The sequence below is a fragment of the Monomorium pharaonis genome, chromosome 4 (assembly GCF_013373865.1).
Source record: "Monomorium pharaonis isolate MP-MQ-018 chromosome 4, ASM1337386v2, whole genome shotgun sequence".
Taxonomy (NCBI): Eukaryota; Metazoa; Arthropoda; class Insecta; order Hymenoptera; family Formicidae; genus Monomorium; species Monomorium pharaonis.
In genome coordinates this window covers 12,180,896-12,203,929 of record NC_050470.1, presented here as the reverse complement: position 1 = coordinate 12,203,929, position 23,034 = coordinate 12,180,896, and the positions used below count along the sequence as shown (strand labels likewise).

At 34.4% G+C, this 23,034-nt stretch overlaps 1 protein-coding gene and 1 pseudogene across 1 annotated transcript; one reads left to right on the top strand and one right to left on the bottom strand.

The window, feature by feature from the left end:
* The first annotated feature begins 7,305 nt into the window (after positions 1 to 7,305).
* LOC118645200 (protein ALP1-like) lies at positions 7,306 to 8,997 on the top strand. Its single transcript, XM_036285829.1, has 4 exons — positions 7,306 to 7,354; positions 7,470 to 7,860; positions 7,942 to 8,179; positions 8,332 to 8,997. Exons 1-4 carry the CDS (start codon positions 7,306 to 7,308, stop codon positions 8,875 to 8,877), a joined length of 1,224 nt encoding a protein of 407 aa, XP_036141722.1. The 3' UTR covers positions 8,878 to 8,997.
* A 46-nt stretch (positions 8,998 to 9,043) lies between these two features.
* Positions 9,044 to 22,759, bottom strand: LOC118645199 (annotated as a pseudogene).
* Between the last annotated feature and the right edge of the window lie 275 nt (positions 22,760 to 23,034).

The window sequence follows — 23,034 nt, the reverse complement described above, 5'->3', positions numbered from 1 at the left end:
GTAATAAGTATTTCAATAACTTTATTATCGAACAAGCCCAAACTAGATAAGCGCGTGACACGTCCTCCTCGGCAGGAGTCCGACGCTAAACTGTCTTCAAATCTTATTTACAAATATTTCCCGGCAACCAGCCGTTTAATTCAATTATTTTATAACAAATCTTTCCCGGCAACCGGCCGATCGAAAATATCGATCGGTCCGTCAGCTGACTGGCGCTTCAGGGATGTATCGGGCGACGCGCGCAACAATATATATATGATCTTACAGAGGGAGGATCCTGATGTAGGTGGTTTAAAGGTTATACTTGGTAGGATTCTTTACAGAATTATGCGGTGGGTGAATCCTAGATTTCCTTTGGAGGAATCGTTATTCTTTTTGACAAATCATACGTTGAGTAATCTGTCGAAAGTCTCTCTGTCTCCACCCACATTCCTTTAATTTTATCGAAGGAATCCGACCTATCGCGTTAGTGTATCTTCCCTTCAAATTTAAAAAGATAATAAATTTTTTGTTGTCCTAGACGTACTACAGTATGATTTGCAGATGGAGAAAACGATCATTTATTTTTACTAATGTTTAGATTCTTTATTACTCCTTTCTTGTGAAAGCAACGTGAACTTTGCTTTGAACGTAAGTTTGTCTTTCTATTGTCAGAATTTATTGTTTGTAGATTCGGTATTCAGAAGGAGCCGAACTTATCGACTTAATCGTTTTGTCCATCCAAATTTATCATCACGTTTCTAGCAGGCTAATCCTAGGTACACGAAAAAATTATCAGAAACCGTTGAAACGGAATTTCTTTTCTACTCTTATTTGATCTTTGATGAAGGAAAATTGTGAAGTCCGCTGAACGTAACAAGGACGTATGATCCCAGCAAACACAAAGTTACATGTAACGTGCTTGTTAGTTGTAATTTCCCACTCAACAATGTAATTGCAATATAACACGTGTGTTATATTACAATTACATTGTTGAGTGGGAAATTACAACTAACAGGTACGTTACATGTAACTTGGTGTTTGGTGGGATATTCCTAGAAATTATATATGCAAAAATATGTTAATGTATCATCATAAATATTATCGGAATAAAAACATCAAAAATACTAAAATATTACATTGTAATATTGCTGCAAAGTTGCATGGCAATATTTCTAAAAGCGGACATTTTATTATTATTGCAGAGTTGTAATATACTTGTAATATACTATTTCTACAATATTTGCTGCAATCTTTTTATGCTCTATGGGAATAAATAGGATGTTAATATTTACTACACACTTTTTTTAATTTAGTAGTTATTTATATCTAGATATCAGATTATATGCATTTGCATATTTGGATATGTAAAATGCATATAATGAGCTGTTCGTAATATTTTGCATATAATAATATTTTTTTCACTTAAAGTGCATATTTTTGCACTTTAAGTGAAAAACGTTAAATTTTTACAAATATATATAAAAATTTGAAATGGGCGTGTAAAATACGCCGATCGATATGACGACTTGCGAGAGTTCTATATTAAGTTTAGAAAGTTCTATATTAAGTAAAGAAAAGTATATTATAATATATTGTCATAAGAATTATTATATAATTAATTAATTACAAATGTTTTATTTACTTTCAGATTCTTAAAGTTCGTTGATTTTCTAAATATTTTTGTTCAATTTAAAGAGATAATTTAATTTGTGTTAATTTAATTTGATGTTAAACCAATAAAATATAAATCTCAAACTAAGTTGTTTTTTTTATAATGTATATTTTGTGCATATTTTGGCCTTTTTTCATACATATTTGCATGCATATTTTAGCATTTTGATTGTGCATTTAATCCGATGTCTATTCATATCTAATATTTATTAAATTGTTAAGCCCCAAGCTTATCATCACACATGATAAAATTTGTAAGAAATTTTGTGATAAAATATAACGAAATTTCTCTCCACAGATTATGATGTAGCGCAAAAGCTAAAAAGAAAATGTATCTTAAATCTCTCATAAATCATATTACTATTTTTTATTAAATTTCTTAATTTTAGTATTAAAGAATATATTATAGATTGATTTATTACTTCGTTAATTTTGTTTCTTTAATTTTATTGCTTTATTACTTCTTAATTTTACGGAGTTAATGGATGCATAACATTATTTTAGAATCAGTGATGATAATGTGAGGTATCTAAACATTTTATGTGAGATTTTCCAAGATGGCAGATGCAAAATGTATTTAAAATATTTGGATACATCACGTTATTATCACTGATCCCAAAATAATGTTATACACCCATTTTCAAGTTAAGCAGATGACATTTTAGATAATGAGTTGTAGCAATAAAATAATGTACTTTCCAAAATTTTTGTCAATTTTTAGGCCGCCATATTTAATTTCCCATTGAAAATTTTGAAAAAAATGATCTCGGATTCTAAAAGCTCAAGGTTTTTTGCTTCGAGAATGATAGTTTTGTTACATTTTGAGCTGGAAACTTTTCTCTGGACAAAAAATCAATCGATAGTAAAGTGTCCGCTTGGGAAGAAATGGGTTAATTAAAAAATTTAATTTTTAATTAATATCAAAATACTGACACACAAAAAGAATGCACTTTTTGGTACTCAGGTTTTCTCGCTGTCATTGCCGCAGCCGATTTCCGAACATTTCCGATGAAACGAAATGGCGATAAAGTAGGTGAGCAAGACTAGGAAGCTGGTATATCCGGAGGGTTCACGTGACACCGATCCGTCCCCGCATCCGTTCTGGGTACAGTCTGTTCTACAGGTCATGAGGAGAGCCGGATTGATAACATAAAGCCATAAAACTCGTCAACGCTTCGAACGTAACTTTTTTTGCTCGCGACGTCAAATTAAGATCCATGAATTTCACAATCGATTCCAATTGATCCCGTCTATTTTCATTACCCTTTTTCCCATTCAGGTCTACTTAGGTTTTCAGAGTCAATCGTTAATTTGTAAGAAGTTATGCAATGCGATGGTCGAGTAAATTTGTTTATCTTAATCCAGATTTAATTCCTTATTCCGATTCCGGTCGCTTTGCTTACCTTGAAAATTAATATTTAAAAAAAATAACAATATGTTTTGTATGTTAGGCAACTTGATTGCTTGATGACATTAGGCACTAACAGAGGGGAGCATCCCAAATGATGAGAGGATGTGCTGAAAGTGGCGCGGGAATCACCGCTTACCATCTTGCTGCTCAAAATTTTCTTTGAAGATGGATACCACATGGTGCCTGTAGTTTTTTTTTAATCTTAATATTATTAAAACAACGAAAGTCAAATACATTTTAAAAAGTGCATAAAAATAAATGTCACAGACATTTAAGAATTAATTCTTAATAAAAACACGATGTGTTAATTAAAATAATGCATTATCATATTTTTTAAAATATTATACATTAAGTAAAAAAAATAAAAAAGCGATTATTAGTTTGTAATTTATTAAATATTTACCAACATTTTTACGGGTACGCGTGCCAGTGTATATGTGAGTATGTGTGCGCACGCGTCTATGTTCAATACTTAAGAGGATCCTGGAGTAACAGAGTTATCGACATTTTTTTGCAAACTTGGGTTTTCAAATTAAATTGTAAACAAAATGCAAAATTCTTTTACACGATTAAAGTACGCACAAAAATAAAGGGAGCAACGTACAATTTATTCTGATAAATAAAATAAATTGTTATTTTCCAGCAAATACATATTTATAGTACTGCTATAACAATTATATATCTGAAAATACTAGAATATAATAAGTTATATAACGTGGTTGCAACATGTTACATTCTCGTTAGTAAAATTTTCTACACAAGGATATAACCGATGTTATATAATCATTATATTTTTCCGTATATAATTGTTATATTGTCGCTATATAAATTATATTATTATTTTATTGTAATTATACATGTCATCTAAATGTTACATTTTTGTTACGTTGCTACTATAAATGTTATAAAATTAAGCATATGTAATATTATATAAATGTTACACATTTATTATAGTATTACTTATTTTATTTTATTTTTAATTACGTATTACTTTATATTATTTAATTAAATTAAGGTATATTAATGTATATAACAAATTTTAAATTTTTTAGAATCAGTCAAATTTATTTATTAATTTATAACGTTTATAATCTTATTTTCATAAACTCACTATTATATTTTAATATTTTACAATATTATAAAAACAAGCAAAAATATGATAAACAGGTCAATGTATCGAGCCAAGACAGATATTCTTAATACATTATAATTAATTAGATAAACATTATATAATTATAAACGCGACTAATAACACTGTGTTAAAGAAACGTTTCGACTATACTTAGTCCTCTTCAGTCATAATACATTACTAATATGTATGAATTTAAAACATGAATGAAATGATAGACACGAAAATATAATTAAACAGTTAAACAAGATAACCATTGAACAACCATAAAACAGCTCATTGCGTATCAAATTATGTCATAATAAATAAAAACTTAAACCAATCAATAATATAATTAAATGAATAATAAAATGAAAAATAATGAAATTTTTTCGTAAGTCGGTTTTTATAATAAAATAAATTTATTTTTAGATTAAAAACGGATAAAGTTCCGAAAACGACTTACCTCCGATTTTTTGAAACTACGTATTTTTACGTATTTTGGGGCGCTGATTGCGAATATGATAGTGAATATTGGCGCAAATTTGATTTTCATGGCGAAAACCATGAAAAAACCATAAAAATGGTTTTTTTCTATTTATTTCCGTAAATAATGGGAATTTCTAAAAATACTTCAAACAAAAGTTGTAGATCTCATCGAAATACATATTTTATGTCCTATTTATTTTTGCCATAAAAACAGTAGTTTTGGAGAAAAACGACGTTAAATGTTTATACAAAACTTTATACAACTCATCTAACACACGTCGAGTTTTATTAGGTAATTTTAATACTTTATAATCAGGTAATACTTAAGGAGAGTTCACTGTTCTCCGAATTTGTTAAAATTTAACGATATTGTATGTTTTTGTGCGTAGAACACGAATCTGGCAGAAAAAAGTGTCGCTCTGTCCCGCGAGATGAGATATTAATCGTTAAAGTTCACTATTTGACAGGTTATGAAACCTGTTATACAGACGAAATGTTGCGACTGAACATGGTCCCGTGGCCATATATTTTGACTAAAAAAGAATTAATATATAATCAGAAAACGCGTGGGCGGGGGAGGGGCGAAGCCCCCACCCCAAAATTTTTTTTAACCTAATCCACACATTTTAAAGTCGATATTTGGTTAATGTGAAAATATTGAAAATGAAAGCGTGGAAAGTCAAACCTATGTGGTACTGTACAAGCGTGGACGTCGTTTACTTTACGTAAAGCACTGATATCCCAATCAGCAAAATAATATTTAAAAAATGTTTTCAATAATATTTAAAAAACATTTTAAAAAACATTTCCAAAAACGTTAAAAATAATGAGATAAGTTCCCTTTTTTAAATTAAAAAAAATGTTTTTTTTAATGTTTGGACAATATTTTTTTAACCTTTAATAAATATTTGTTTTAAAATTTAAGAAAATGTTCTTTTAACATTTGGTAAATGATTTTTTTAATATTTACTAAACATATTTACAACAAAAGCAAAAAACTGATTGCATTATTAAATAATTTTATACATTCAACGTAACTCATCAATCTAATAAATTTCTACGATAATTTTGTAAAGGGGAGAAGACTATATACATGTTTCAACCAAGCCACAGTACCCGTTAGAACATATTTAATTTCTACGCCTGAAAAAACAGTCACTCATCCAAGTGTCAACCACTCCCGACGTTGCTTGACTTCGAAGATCGTATGCATCCTAATGCTTCGTGATGATCCATGAATACTTTATGTTAACACACACATATTTGATATACATTATTTCAATAGATGTTGTCAGAAGGATGAAACATGTATAGTTAACTTATATTTTTATAAATAAATATAAATATAAAGTATTACAATTTTTTACTGATTTTCACATATGCGAAATAGTATGTGAAATATGAAAAGATCTATTTTTGCTCTGTTCATAAAAAAATAAAAAATAGATGTCATTTCTAAAAAATATTAATTAAATATTATATAAATATTTGCTCTAAATCATTATTTCAAATAATTAATTGTTATAACATAAATATTAAATCAATATTACATTAACAATACATAAACATTTTTTTAATATTTTTTAAAATATTTTTTTAAAGGTTTAAACAAATATTACATAAATATTAAATAAATCTTATGTAAATATTATTTTAAACGTTTTATTAAAATGTTAAATTAATATTACATAAATATTAATTAAATATTATATAAATATTTGCCCTAAATTACTATTTTAAATAATTAATTATTAAAATATAAATATTAAATTAATATTAAATTAATATTTTTTAAATATTATTTTAAATACTTTTTTAGATTTAAAATAAATTTTGAATAAACATTAAATAAATGTTAGATAACTAATTTTCTTAAACTATTATTTTTAATAAAAAATTAATAATTTTTAAATATTAAATAAACGTTAAATAAACGTTTTATAAATATTTTTTTAAATCATTATTTAAAATAGATAATTTATATAAAATAAATGTAATAAATATTAAATAAATATTATTTGTACAATAAACGCTAATAATGTAAAAATAATCAAAAATAAAGATTTAAAAAACATTTATAAAATATTGCTTGCTGATTGGAATCATGTATTGTATTTGTAAAACGTAAAATAAACGACATTCACGCTTGTACAGTACCACTATTTGCGACTTTCCACGCTGTTCATTTCCAATATTTTCGCATTAACCAAATATCGACTTTAAAATGTGTGGGTTAGGTTAGAAAAAATTACGGGAGAGGGTGCAGGGGGAGGGACGGAACTCCTCCCCGCCCACGCGTTTTCTGATAATATATTGATTCTCTCTCAGTCAAAATATGTCAAAATATATGGCCACAGGACCACGGGACCATGTTCAGTCACAACATTTCGTCGATATGACAGGTTTCATAACTTGTCAAATAGAGCGACACTTTTTTCTGCCAGATTCGTGTTCTACGCACAAAAACACATTATATATATATATATACGTGTGTGTGTGTGTGTGTGTGTGTGTGTGTGTGTGTGTGTGTGTGTGTGTGTGTGTGTGTGTGTGTGTGTGTGTGTGTGTGTGTGTGTGTGTGTGTGTGTGTGTGTGTGTGTGTGTGTGTGTGTGTGTGTATTCTTTCAACTTAAGGTGCGAATTCATGCAGCGAGAAATCGCTGGCGACTTGGGAGAAGTGACGCCAGCGACAAGTATCCGTCGCTTTTCTCCCGTACATATTCATGTAACGACAAATCGCTAGCGACTTTAATATCAGTTATAGGTTATTGCAGAGAAATAATTATTATAATAAAAAATAAAGAGTAGTGAGTAAAAATGAAGGTGACAGTACAAACGGGGTGTATACCACTCAGTATGCAAATAATTTGAAAATAGCAATAACAAGAGCCATCAAGAAGCGACGGATAGCGATTGCAACTGCTGTAACGTTGGAGTTGCAAAGAATACAAAAGAAACGAAAGTACAAAAAGAAACAGTATTGGGTAGCTCCATACTTAAAAGACTGTCAGAAGCATAGCTTCTTTCATGTGTCCATCTCTAAACTGACGTTGGAAGATGGCATACGTTATTATAACTATTTTCGAATGTCGGCAACGCAGTTAGAAGGACTGTTGTTATTAGTTGGAGCACAATTGCAAAAAATGAATGTTGTTCGAGAGTGTATAGGACCTAAAGAACGCTTGGCGTTAACATTAAGGTTTGTTACGCTTTATTATATATAATATGTAATAGTACAAAAATATGTTTAGTGTTTGCTTCTATGTTCTCAATGTTTCAGATATCTTGCATCTGGTGATTCGATGATCTCAATGTCATACCAATATCTCGTAGGAGTTAGCACAGCAAACAACATAATTGGAGAGACGTGCAAAGCGATTTGGGATATCTTACATCCACTAGTTTTACCACGTGCATTAACTGAAACAGCGTGGTTAAATATTGCGCAGAATTTCAAGGATAAAACAAATTGTGCCCACTGCTTTGGCGCCATTGATGGCAAACATGTGACCATACAGGTTTGTATTTTTTTAGAAATATTTATCTCTGACGTAACAAGAATTAGAGTGATAATATCCTTTAGAAGCAATGCATACGCTTTACCCAAAATATTTTAAAAAAATCCATTACGCTGCATTATTTGAAATATAACTATTCGATATTATTTCAGTGTCCCAATAATGCCGGTTCCACCTATTTCAATTACAAACAATCGCACAGCATTGTTCTATTGTGTATTTGTGATACAAATTATATTATCCGATTTGTGGACATCGGAGCATACGGCCGACGAAGTGATGGCGGAATTTTTGGAGACAGTATTATAGGGAGAAATTTTGACTCTCAACGCATGAACGTGCCGAAGCCAGCAGCTGTTGAAGATGGACGAACTCTACCATTCATTCTTGTGGGAGACGAGACTTTCCCCTTAAAACCATATCTGCTTAGACCCTACCCAGGCAAAAATGGATTGACTCCGCAGCAGGACATTTTTAACTATCGGTTAAGTCGTGCAAGAAGAATGGTCGAGAATACATTTGGTATTTTAGCGAGTCAATGGCGAGTGTATCGTAAACCGATTATTGCTCTGCCACAAACTGCTACATCAATCGTGCAAGCAACAATGTGTTTGCATAACTGGCTCCGAAAAGAAGACATCGGAAGAAATATTTATGTCCCTCTAAATATGATCGACAAAGAGAATAATGGAGGATAGATGCGCATTTCAAAATATTACTAATTGTGGAACCAACACAAGTACTCGATACTGCATGGTAATTCGTGATAAATTTCGCGATTACTTTTGTAATGAAGGATCAATACCGTGGCAATTTAATAGACACAAATAATTGATTTGTATATCTTACTAATTTTTTATTATAAAAATATTTAAAAATATAAAAATATTCTTAAAAAATCTACTTTTGGTCGTTTTTTCTTATTTCACGCAAAAGCTGCAATATTTCAATCATTCCCGATTCACTTGCATCCGCACTGAGAGCTCGCAGCTTAGAGGCGACAATCATTCCGAACTCAGTGAATTCGTCGTCAGGCAGGCCTCCGATTACATCAACCAATACAGGTTCATTCATCAATTCCTCCACTCTGTCCATAATGGCTCCAGGCTCGACCGACCTCTCGCGCCCTGAGTCACTTTCTGAAATCAATTTGTTATTTTTTAACTCACAATGGCTGCATTTCAAAATTGACTACCAGTACTAAAAATTTACAGTACGTGAACTATAGATTTTCAGTACTGGCAGTCAATTATAATATTTCTTAACTATTTTCTTAAAAACATTTAGTTATGGTAAAAGTGTATTTTTAATTATAAAATACTATATTTATTTAAACATTACTATAGTAAAATTATTTATTGTAACAATTGTTTCAGTACAATGTTATAAATGTTTTCTACAAAACTAACATTTATTAAAAATATAAGAACGTCATAATTAGTAATTTTAGTGCATGCATTTTTTAAACAGTAATTAATTCAATTATAATTGAAATATTCTTACGTGATCTACGTCTACTATTTTGAGATGTACTGCTACTGTGGTCATATGTTTCTGTGCTGTTTTGCGAAACGTCTGGACTGTTGGAGAGATCGGCAATGTTTGATATTGTCTTAAAAGAGAAAGAGGTTAAAATAATATTTTAACCGCTGTACGAACTACATTTATATAAAACATATGAGAGTGCATTTACGTACACGTTTTCAAATTGCATGTTATGTAAAAAACTAAGCCTTTCGTAGTGGATCCATTTAACCTTTTTGGCAGCCGCAGAACCACTAGGCTGAATGTTACCTTTGCGATGTCTCCTGAACATATTGGACAATGACTTCCACTTCTTTTTTATTTGCGCTACAGTCATTTCTCTTAAGATGAAAAACATGATAAATACATTTATAACAGATATGGCTCTCATGCCTCAATTAAAAAATGTTATATCTTTCATGCTAACAGCAATCTCTTTCCACAGCTTCTCCTTAGTACGGGCACCCCTTTCGGAAATGTGAAATTCCAAAGAGGTGGTCGTTTCCGTACTTCCTCTATAAGAATCTCTTCATTATGTAGCTTCCTCGCTAAAAGATTCATCGGACGATTGCTGTTTCAACAGTCACCCTCGACATTCGTATCTACTAGCTGATCGTCTTCTTCTTGCTCGGCTTCTTCCTGCTCGGCTTCTTCCTGCTCGGCTTCTTCCTGCTCAGCTTCTTCCTGCTCGGTTTGTTCTTTGACGAAAACCTCTTGTCCTCCAATAAGACTTTTTCTAATAATCGATCCATCTGTAAAAATATGAAGATATAAACACATAATCTAACATTTAGCATCTGCAGTAATTTCACCACTATATTTACCGCACTGCGGATGGAAATAATGATTTTGGTCTATAATGTATCTTGTAAATCCTTCCAAACAGGGATGATCTTTAATCTCGTCGGAACGACAAATTGTTTCACACATACTGCAGGTATAAACTACAGTTAACTGAAAATCAAAATTATGTTCTCAAATTATAGGTTAGATATACGCGGTTGTAAACACAAGCAAATATGATATAATAATTAATCAGTTTATTAATATTTTTGATGTTACACTAACCTCGCAATTATTCATATTACTCCTTCTTCTCCTTTCCCCGATGCTGTTCGGACAGGACGAACTTCCGACGATTTGTCGCTACCACACAATGTCTATGTAGAGGGGGAAAGTCGCCAGCGATTTCTCGTTGCATGAATTCGCACCTTTAGTTACAAGACTTGATTAGTCACTTAATAAACCCGTGACAAATATGTAATGTCGAGCGACAGAGAGCGGTGCACTTGCACACGGTTCAAATGGACACGGTGCTTTTGTGCTTTTGGACACGATATCTTGCGCACGGTTCAAATGGGATCATGGTGCATTTGTACACTGTGCATTTAGACACAAAGACATTTTATTAAAAATGTACACCAGTTATATGCACACGTAAAATTTGGCCACCAGATATTTGCACACGAAAAAATGCTCACTCACTTGGACATGTAAAAGTTGCACACCATTTATTTGCACACCGCTCATTGGCGCACCATTCACTTGCACATCATTCACTTGCCCACCATTCATTTGCACACCAAAAAATGCGCACTGATCATTTGCACATGGAAAGATGCACACCGAACATTTGCATATGGAAAGATGCGCACTGAACATTTGCACATGGAAAGATGGGCACATTATAGCTGCGTTTGCAATGTGTACATGGGTTAGTGACTTGGACGGAGTGGGTGCGGGAAAGGGACCGAAGGCCCCCTTTGCACCCCCCCATGTGTGTGTGTGTGTGTGTGTGTGTGTGTGTGTGTGTGTGTGAGTGTGTGTGTGTGTGTGTGTGTGTGTGTGTGTGTGTGTGTGTGTGTGTGTGTGTGTGTGTGTGTGTGTGTGTGTAAAGCATTCACTGTACCACATGGGGTTGCGACTTAAATGATGTGCAATTGAACGGTGTGCAATTGAACGGTGTGCAACTGAGCGGTGTGCAAATAAACGATGTCCAAAAGCACCGTGTCCAAATGAACGGTGTGCAAATGATCGGTGTGCATTTTTCCGTGTGCAAATGATCAGTATGCATCTTTCCGTGTGCAAATGATCGGTGCGCATCTTTCCGTGTGCAAATGATCGGTCTGCATTTTTCCATGTGCAAATGATCGGTGCGCATTTTTTGGTGTGCAAATGAGTGGTGAGCAAGTAAACGATGCGCAAGTGAATGGTGTGCAAATGAATGGTGTGCAATTTTTACGTGTCCAAGTGAACAGTGGGCATTTTTTTGTGTGCAAATATCCGGTGATCAAATTTTACGTGTGTATATAACCGGTATACATTTTTAATAAAATTTCTTTTGTGTCCAAATGCACCGTGGCCATTTAAACCGTGCGCAAGATATTGTGTCCAATAGCACCGTGTCCATTTGAACCGCGTCCAAGTGAGTGCCAACCGAGCGACATACGTTCGTCGCTGTACGCTATTTGATTGAGCCCGCTCGTTATCTTTACATCGGTGTTTATATACACGGATTTTTGGCATATAACCGGGGGAATACTTCCGCGGTCACTAACCTTTGGTCAGTGCACTTGCTTAGCCAGCAATTGCTAGTTACGCAGATTCCACCCCAAAATCAGGAGATTTGAGTGTTGTTTATTAAGCAACCGGGTGCATTGCCCGATATATGCGACGCCTGATATATAGGCCGGGCGATGTTGCACGCGCGAGGTGTCACTTGACACATTTATCGCTTGCGACATTCTTTGTGTGAGTGCATCACACTCACAACATCCTTCCCCCTTATTAAAAAAAAGACGAGGAGGCTGAGTTTTCGCAAACGTTTACGCAAAAGTTTTCGCAAAGTGTTCAATATAATGTTTTCGCGTAGAAATTTTTTCGCGCAATATAATATTACATAATTTGTAGCCCCAAAAAGGAATCTTTTCTTTTTTACATACGTACACGCATACATTGATACATTGGTATTGTTGTGTCCGGTGTGGACGAACGCTATTCATAAAATTACAATCTTGTGTTATAGGCTACAATGCGAAGTTATATTTGTAGGCTGCCACATCTCTCCCTCACAGGGAAAAAAACATTTTTTTTTATTAATCGCCCACATTAATATACACATACATACATACATACATATATCTCGCAATATGTTCAAAGCCTTGTCGTATATCGCTATTAAAAAAAATTTTTTTTATTTACAAATTAATACAATGATATTGACATATTAAGTATGCACCTTGAAGAGTGCGCTCGCTTGTATGTGCTAAATTGACTGTCTGTAATCGCACTTATACATATTAAAAATTTTAATTTACGCTTCTATGAATGCTTTTAATCTATTTATGTGCACGCGGGTCATTCTTCCTGTTTTTATTGTATAATTTACATCAGAATGTTTTTCGGTTACGGTATACAGTCCAATCCTCTGTGTGTCTAGTTTTTTAGATTGTCCACGTCGGAGCGTTTTATCGTAATAGTACTTTTTCGCCGATTTTGAATTTCGTTTCCTTCGTCTTTTTATCATACTGCGTTTTGGCTTTGGCCTTTTCTTCTTTTATATTTTCGCCTGCGACACGATTTGCGGCCCTTAACCTCTTCCTTAATTCTTGCGCATAATCATCGTAATTATAGGTGGGTTTAGGCTGTTTCGTTAGGGCTGTCGGCAGTTCTGCCTAAAGACCTATAATCAAAGATGCGCCAATGGCCCCCCACCATGACTGCTATCCACCATCTTGTACCCATACGGAGACTGGATGGGGGCTGGGGCCGGGGGCTGGGGTCTGGGGCTGGGGTCTGGAGTAGTGGAGATAGTAAACAATGCGAGCCTGTTCCAAGTTGTACGCAGCCATATAACAGATGCAAATTTAATTTTTATTGTTCTTCCTGAGTGTATCGTCAAAATATAGTGACTTTCGAGAGTGCAGAGATTGAATTACCTCATAATTTCTGACACATATTCCTTTAACCTATACTGCTCAACACAGAGCACTCTCCCCTCTTCCTCGCCCAGCGTGGGTACGCAATGGCAGATAAACCATGTGACTCAAGTGACCAATCAAAATTGTGTTCGCCATTGGTGAATCTTTGATTATAGGTCTTTAGTTCTGCCTATCGACCGTATATTAATTCAAACGGTGTGTACCTTGTCGCCGTGCGAGGCATTATAATATACGTGTGCATCGCGTGCGGGATCCATTTTTCCCAGTCGGTTTGGTCTTTGTTTATATAATGTCGCAAATATTCGGCTACACGGTTAGAAATTTCTTGAAATTTCAAGTACTTTTAATGCACACATGTAAATAAAATTTCAATTCTTAGTAACTGAAACCCATATTAATGTACATGTACATGAAATTTCAATTTGTACATTAAAAGTAAATTTAGTGTACATTAAATATAAATTTAATGTACATGTATCTGAAAAAACTTATAAAATTTTAACAAGCCGAGAGAAGAGCCAAGATCATGTTTATCATTGAACATGTATCGTATTAATATTGAACATTTATTTTTTAAATATATTGCATACTGTATAAATAATATAAGTTATACTATATTAATAAATTAAAATATTGTTGAAAAAGTATTTATTCTAACCTGAAATATTAATAAAAACGAAAAATTGTAATGCTTAAAATAAATTACATATTACATGTATGAAACATTTAATGAAACATTTAAATTATTTTAAGTTTTTCACTTTTTTCTTTATATTAATATTTCAGGTTACAATAAATATTTGAGTTATATTATTCTAACGAGTATTTAAATTTCGCGCACGAAATGCACCTTCTGGCGAAGAGCGCAGTGAGCGCAGCAACCATGCGCGCCACATCGCGGCCTATATTGGTCATTACATTGGTCATTTGTTTTGAATGTCGTCTTCGTCGTCCTCAAGTTTCTTTGGTTACTTCCAAGCTGTCGAACGAAATGAAATTGTCGCAAAATCATAAGAATATTTCTGTTTTCCAACAGTTATGCAGTTCTTATGATTTCTAGATTGTGTAAACGCGAAGTCCGTTGTGTGATGAAAAGTTTCGTGATATATATCCGTCAATTATTAAGCAAGTGTATACAACGCAACAAGACGCAACTTGCAATCGTTTCCCGCGCGGCGGACGTCCAATTGTATTACGATATTCGTGGTAAGTAAATAATCTGTTTTCGCTATGTTTATATGGCATTTGTAAATGCTCAATTTATGCATAGAACTTATACTAATGGAAGAGGAATAGCGTATACCGTCCGTATGTCGAAACTGTGTCCACATCTGTGCGACAAGGATAGGTAGAACATGAGGCCTGTTCTTTGTCGCTGCACTGCTATACTGGTGCAATAAGTTAGAATGAAAAAAAATATTTCTGTCTTATTCTAGCTTATTGCACCAGTGCAGCAGTGCAGCGATAAAGAACAGGCCTATGACTTGACATGAAATGAGATAGAACTAGTTTTCTGTCTCATTTCATAACTTTTCCTCATAATGCGCTGGAGCGAAACGAGATTGTATTTGTAGGTATGAGAACTAGTTTTCTGTCTCACTTGGACACTTGTACGGGTTCTTTTCCCCTTCCATTAGTATAATTCTATGAATTTATGACATTTTCTTCTATTGTTTTAAACAATATCTCTCAATTAATCGCTTTTTTATTTCAAATGACGTTGTAACACTGTAAACATTTTTTTCATATATTTGTTTCAGTAGATTTTTCAAGAAATACGCAATATACTACGACAGAGGCTTTTTGTGTCGATTTATCCCAGAAATCCTGAATCCCAGGAAAGCCGAAGGATGTAATTTATACTCAAATAGCTCGTAATCTTTTTGTGCATTATACATCTAGATAATTTTGAGCTTATCAGATCCTTCTTAAAAAAGGTGAGTCTAGCAAAGCAATAATAATAATAATAATAATAGTGATAATAATTTATTTTATTTACATAATATATTCAGAATATAATAACAATAATAATAATATTATATATTAAATATTTATTTGATATTACGTTTTTATTTATATTTATTTTTACGATACTCGGAATTATTATACGATTATTAGGGCCAGTTGTTCCAACTTCTTGGTAAACTTACCTACCAGGTAAGCATATGTCCATCTTCATTTCTTTTTTTAAATAAATAAAGACAAACACATATTTACCTGATAGATAAGTTTACCAAGAAGTTGGAACAGCCGACCCTTAGTGAAGTAAATCGATGTAATATATAAGTATTCTGTTTTGTTGTTTATAGGGGAATAATAAGAATGTATTTCTGTCGATTCTGTGTTTTTAAAATTGTATCATTGAAGGCACATTTAAATCATCATAAATTTTATAGACATATTACTATTGCGGTTTACAAAAATGCAATAAATTTTTCAAAAACAGTGTTTTTTTAACAAAACATTTATGACGAGTACATAGTGTACCTTATAAAGAACGAGAAAATCCATACCACCTTCCGACTTTTAATGAAAAAAGAAAATTCATATGCAATATTGAAATATGTAGAAAAGAGTATGATCAATATCTTCAACTTTTAAAGCATTTAAAACATCACATTATTAATAAAGAAGTAAAGTGCCCGTATCGTGGATGCAATAAAAAGTATACACTTTTAAATTCATTTACCAGTCATTTAACAAAAGTTCATTGAACTCGTCACTACAAAACAGACGTCATTGCTCCAGACAGTTCCGAAGAGCTTATTGTTAGTAATAACAATTGCATTTTGGAAAGCGAAGTACTTACTGATCCATATGAATCACAATTTGTAAATGACGATGTGAACATACAAATTGAAGAACCTAATTTGGAAGTAGCAGGATCTGAACTTTTGTATACTGATAATCAATGGTCAAACTTATTTTGTGATAATGTTGCACAATTTTATTTAAAATTGGAAAGTCAATATTTACTCCCTGCAACAACAATTCAATATATCATAACTGAAATAAATAGAATGCACAAAGAAAGTGAAAAAGATATTAAAGAAAAGTTGACACAAACTTTGTTAGCAGAAAATATTGCACCAGAACGGGAGTATCCCGTTTGGACACGTAACAATTGGACACCGCTCGATTGGACACGCACGATTGGACACGCACGATTGGACACCGCACGATTGGACACCGCACGATTGGACACCGCATTATTGGACACCGCACGATTGGACATCGCATTATTGGACACTGCACGATTGGACACCGCACAATTGGACACCGCATTATTGGACACCGCACGATTGGACACCGCATTATTGGACACCGCACGATTGGATACCGCATTATTGGACACCACATGGGTTTGAAACTTTCCACGCAAAACGAGATACTCCTAAAAATACGTATATAGACATTTAAAATTCAGATTTTTTTGGCAAATCGAAGCTTTTTTCTGCCAGATGTTTCTAAGGTTAGATAATCTGTCATATGATATACAGGGTGTAATGTAATCGAAAGCCATCCCGTAATGGAAAGATAGACGGGATCGAGATGAACATAAAAGTCCAATATTGTCTTGGGTTAGGTCTATCAATAATCGAGATATAAATTTTTTAAATTGTACGAATGAGAGTGCGCCGTGTGAAGAGCCGAGACGCTCGAGCTGTAGCGCGGCCCACTGTGTCGAGCATTGGCTGCCGGCGGCGGGGGGGAGAAGGAGAAGCGGTGCCGCTGCCTGTGCTTCGCCGCCCTCGCCCTTCTACAAAAGATTTGCAATTTTATATCTCTTTGATCAGAATTACGATTAAGATTAGCATCATCTGCGCTTATTAAAATCAGGAAATGACATCAATTAACTACGCATAATAAAGCTTTGCGTAAATAATTAAATTAACAAAAACTATACATTCTTATGATTATCAATTGGCGTTAGCAACGCCCAACTCAAGAAATTTTCATGTATCGAGCAAAATAAGGCGTAGAACAGTGCAAATATATCGTATGGATAAATTTGACCCTTGTTTCTATCCTGTGTGTATTTATTAACGTTATTTGTTGAGTTTATTAACCAAAGAAACTCACCTAATGTGGTCAACGGAGATAACTCGTAGATTTGTTGGTTATGATCGTCTTTTAGATAGAAATTTTAATTCTTTCCCTTCGGTGATAAAAGATCCAACTTAGCGTTAATTCCTCGTGGTCGCGTGTTGAATCGGTAAATGCGCAATTCTTTCAAAACAAGGGATTACGTCCGTATCAGTCGGCTCCTCGAGACACCTCGAAACGAAGTCCCAAATGTCAATCAACAGATTAACTTAACTTCCCAGATAGCACAAAATATTATCCTAAATATTTATAAATATTTTACAAATTTATTTTCAAAAAATACTTTTTAAACCCTTACGGAAAAAACACTTTAATTTTGAGAGTTTACACTCAAAATTAAGTGTTAATACTCGATTTTGGGAGTTTGCTCTCAAATTTAGATGTATACGCTCAAATCTTGAGTATTTACATTAAAGATTGAGTGTTCATACTCGAACGTTGAGTGTGTGCACCCAATAATTGAGTGTTCATACTAAAGTTTGAATTTAAATACTGAATATTTAAAAATATACTCTCAACATTTGAATATGACACACAATAAATGAGTGTATACTTCCAACATGAAGTGTGAACACTGAAACGTTGGGGATGTACACTTAACATCTATCGGTTGAAGGTATACACTTAATATTGAGTGTGCACTCTCAAACATTGGATTAGAAAATATTAAATAAAAACAAAAGCAAAGAAAGCAAGTTCAACCGAGATTTAAAAAATTAATCTGCATTGGTAGAAATGGACATAAAACGAATATCTAAAATAAACATTCAACTAGAGTGTTCAGCTGGTTTTGAGTATTAATTTGAGTATTACTTTCAACTTGGATGTTTGCCATCTAATTGGGTGTTAATTTTAGTGTTATTCTTAAAGGGCATAGCGGAATAAGCAGGTGAAATCTGCCCCCGCACTAATCGAGCTCAAATTGATATCATTAGTTGGCACCCTTGAGATGTAAAACTTCCCCAAATATTAGCTACAAAATTGCATTTTTGGGGGAGTTATGGAAGGGGAAAAAAAAATGAAGAAAGTGGTTTTTTTCGAAAATGGTTAAACCGATTTTAATGAAAAAAATATATGTTGTAAACATTATTTAGACAAGTTTGAGAAAATTTTAAGTAATTTTTGTGGTAAAAAAAAACCCGATAAAAAAATTTTTGAATTTTTTATGAATTTTTTGGGGGGTGATAGTTCTGAGATACCACTTTTATATTTTCACAAAAACATCTCTAGATCTTCTTCTTTAACACATTTTTTTTTTTAATCAATCGGAGTGGTGGAACATGGTTAAAAATAATAATTTACACCGCGCCGCCGTGTCGTGCCGCGCTGGCTGGGCGACCGGGCCGCGGCGCACGGCGATTGTTGTCATGTTGAACTTACATACTAGTTGCAGTGTTGCAATGTTTAGTTGCCAAGAAAAATTATAATATAATAATATAAAATATAATAACACATATAATATTTCCAGGACGTCTGCAATTAGCTTATAAAACTTATCGTTTCGGCAGTTTACCACGAGGAAATCGCCTCTCACATTATCTATCATTGAGGTGCTTTTTTAATGTAAGTTCCCTTGCCTCTCACATTATCTATTATCGGGGTGCTTTTTTAAAGTGAGTCCTCTTGCTTTTCACATTATCTATCATCGGGGTGCTTTTTTAAAATGAGTCCCCTCGCCTCTCATATTATTTATCATCGAGGTGCTTTTTTAATGTGAGTCCCTTTGCCTCTCAAATTATCTTTTTGGCGAATGGACTCACATTAAAAAAGCACCTCGATGATAGATAATGTGAGAGGCGAGAAAACTTACATTAAAAAAGCATCCCGATAATAAATAATGTAAGAGGCGAGGAGACTCACTTTAAAAAAGCACGCCGATAATAGATAATGTGAGAGGCGAGAAAACTCACATTAAAAAAGCACCCCGATAATACATAATGTAAGAGGCGAGAAGACTCACTTTAAAAAAGCACCCCGATAATAGATAATGTGAGAGGCAAAAGAACTCATATTAAAAAAGCACCTCGATGATAGATAATGTGAGAGGCGAGAGGACTCACTTTAAAAAAGCACACCGATGATAAATAATGTAAGAGGCAAGGGGACTCACATTAAAAAAGCACCCCGAACATATGGAATTTAAAAACGTACTGCAATCTCCTCGTGATGAACTGCCGAAACGATAAGTTTTATAGCCTAATTGCAGAGACTGAGTTCCAGATGCGCACAGTAATAAACGGACACAGCAGGCTGAGTGAAACGGACACAGACCAAATGTGCACAAACCAAATGCACACGGACCAGATGCACACGGGCCAAATGCGCACGGACCAAATGCGCACAGTCGCAAACCTATGTGGTGCAGAGAATGCTTTGCACACACACACACACACACACACACACACACGCACGCACGCACGCACGCACGCACGCACGCACGCATGCATGCACGCACGCACGCACGCACGCACGCACGCGCGCACACACACACACACACACACACACACACACACACACGGCGGGGGGGGTGCAAGTGGGGGCCTCGCCCTCCTCCCGCACCCACCCCGTCGATAGAGATGCCCGAAAAGTCGCAACCCATGTAATAAGTTTGTAGGTTACTGTGTCCGTTTGGTCTGTGCGCATTTGGTCCGTGCGCATTTGTTCCGTATGCATCTGGTCCGTGCGCATTTGGTCTGTGCGCATTTGGTCTGTGCGCATTTGTTCTGTGTGCATTTGGTCTGTGTCCGTTTCACTCAGCCTGCTGTGTCCATTTATTACTGTGCGCATCTAGGACGCTCCCATTGCAGACGTCCTAAAAATATTATATGTGTTATTATATTTTATATTATTATATTATAATTTTTCTTGGCAACTAAACATTGCAACACTGCAACTAGTATGTAAGTTCAACATGACAACAATCGCCGTGCGCCGCGGCCCGGTCGCCCAACCGGCGCGGCGCGGCACGGCGGCGCGGTGTGAATTATTATTTTTAACCATGTTCCACCACTCCGATTGATTTAAAAAAAAAATGTGTTAAAGAAGAAGATCTAGAGATGTTTTTGTGAAAATATAAAAGTGGTATCTCAGAACTATCACCCCCCAAAAAATTCATAAAAAATTCAAAAATTTTTTTATCGTGTTTTTTTTTGCCACAAAAATTACTTAAAATTTTCTCAAACTTGTCTAAATGATGTTTACAACATATATTTTTTTCATTAAAATCGGTCCAACCATTTTCGAAAAAAACCACTTTCTTTATTTTTCTTTCCCCCTCCATAACTCCCCCAAAAATGCAATTTTGTAACTAATATTTGGGGAAGTTTTACATCTCAAGGGTGCCAACTAATGATATCAATTTGAGCTCGATTAGTGCGGGGGCAGATTTCACCTGCTTATTCCGCTATGCCCTTTAGGATTAACATTAAAATTAACACTCAATTAGATGGCGAACATTCAAGTTGAGAGTAATAACAGTTTAAAAGTAAATTAAAAAGCGAACACTCAAGTTGAGTGTTTACACTAAATTGAGTGTTTACCCTTTGTCCCAAATTATACTCAACTTGAGTATTTTTTAAGTGTTATTTTTAGTGTTTTTTCTGTAAGGGAAGATTATATAATTATTTTCATAAACCATTTAGAAATGATACAAAAATTATAATAAACCCTCCACTTGCGATAAGATAACAAAGCTTCCCCGGCCTGCGAAGTGAGCAGATCGTACCTCCTGGTGCACTGAACCGGGCTTCCTAGAGCGTGTATTGTACGCCATAACCTCAACCCGCGATCTTTTCCGGCACGCAGTGAGTGCCTTCCTGGCCGCGTATTAAGAGGCCGTACACCGACGCACTCCACATCCGAGCTCTCGGCCGCGCACTGAGCGGCCGCGCGTCGTCCCGCCCCGGGGACTCCGCATTGAGGAGGAATCGGCACCGCGACTTGTCACCCACGCGGGGTGATCAACAATAACGCGACCGATCAGCTGATGCATCGATTAGCTGAGACCGGCCCCCCTATTCTGCAACTTTTTGCGTGAATTCGCTAACGAAATTAGCGTTGTCTCAACACATTTTTGTTAAAAATAGTATTCTATAACCTATGTTTGCGCTTTGCGTTATGAGTCGTCCCAACTTCGGGCATCTTTGGAAATATAACGCAAAGAAAGAAGTAATTAGAGAAAAATAATGACGTAATATGTTGCGGACCAATCCCAGGCAGCACACGGATATACATACGACATCCATAAGACGTCTTTAACGGATATTGAAGATATCCACAGGATATCCGTTTTACGTCCTTTGGACATTCTATGGACGTCCATGGGATATTGGTTTATGAAACTGGTGGACATGCTATATACGTAAAATATGTCCAATGGACGTTCTATGGACGTCCTTGCCGATAAAAAGCGGCATTCAAAATTAAATTTTACATTAAATAAAAGGGTAAAAACAGAATAAAATATATAAATATAAATATTTATTTCAGAAATTATATTATTCTTTCGATAGATTATACATTAAACAATTTTAATTAAATAAGTATCATACGTATAATATTAATTAAACAATCAGCTTAAAGTATTTTGTAATTATCACAACATATATATATAGTGTGTATCCATTGTTTAACGACTACCGTGGAACAAATATTCTTTATATTGCAAACAATAACTGCAGCATGCAAGTAATCTCATCTAGGCAACAAATGATTGTGACTCGTCAACTATAACAGAAATTAAATTTTATGTTTATACACACACATACACATATATACATAGACTACAGAGTAGAGTGTATAAAATCTTGTTGTGTGCCATTGGCTTTGCCTCTACTTGGTTGATCAATTCGCCAATATATTCCATCACAAACTCGTCTTTAACGAAAATGATGGTGCTCGGCGGATGCTCGCTTGCTCGTAGGCTCTGATTGTTCCCGTTGCTGCAATCTCTAATCTCGTTGCTGTTCTTTATCGAGACCTTCGTCGTAATCCGTGTACACTTCGCCATCGTCTATTACCATCTGTAATTATACGTCTAGAATTCATCGCTGCTACCGTGTACACGTAACCGTTCTGTTTACGTACGTAGGTCAGAGCCTACGAGCAAGCGAGCGTCGGCCGAGCATCTATCATTATTCTCGTTAAAGGAGAATTTGTGGAATATATTAGCGAATTGACCAATCAGGCAAAGCTAACGGCACACAATGAGATTCTTTGCTGCTCTCGTAACTTATAATTTCTGAAAATTTTTAGGATTCTTACCTGACTGTATAAAACATGCCG

Bases quoted from the DNA above. Each gene is read 5' to 3' on its own strand.
- LOC118645200 (XM_036285829.1), top strand. From the start codon at position 7,306: ATGCAGCGAGAAATCGCTGGCGACTTGGGAGAAGTGACGCCAGCGACA. The intron at 7,355-7,469 runs GTATCCGTCGCT...AATAAAGAGTAG, and splicing joins AGAAGTGACGCCAGCGACAA to TGAGTAAAAATGAAGGTGAC. The intron at 8,180-8,331 runs GTTTGTATTTTT...ATATTATTTCAG, and splicing joins GCAAACATGTGACCATACAG to TGTCCCAATAATGCCGGTTC.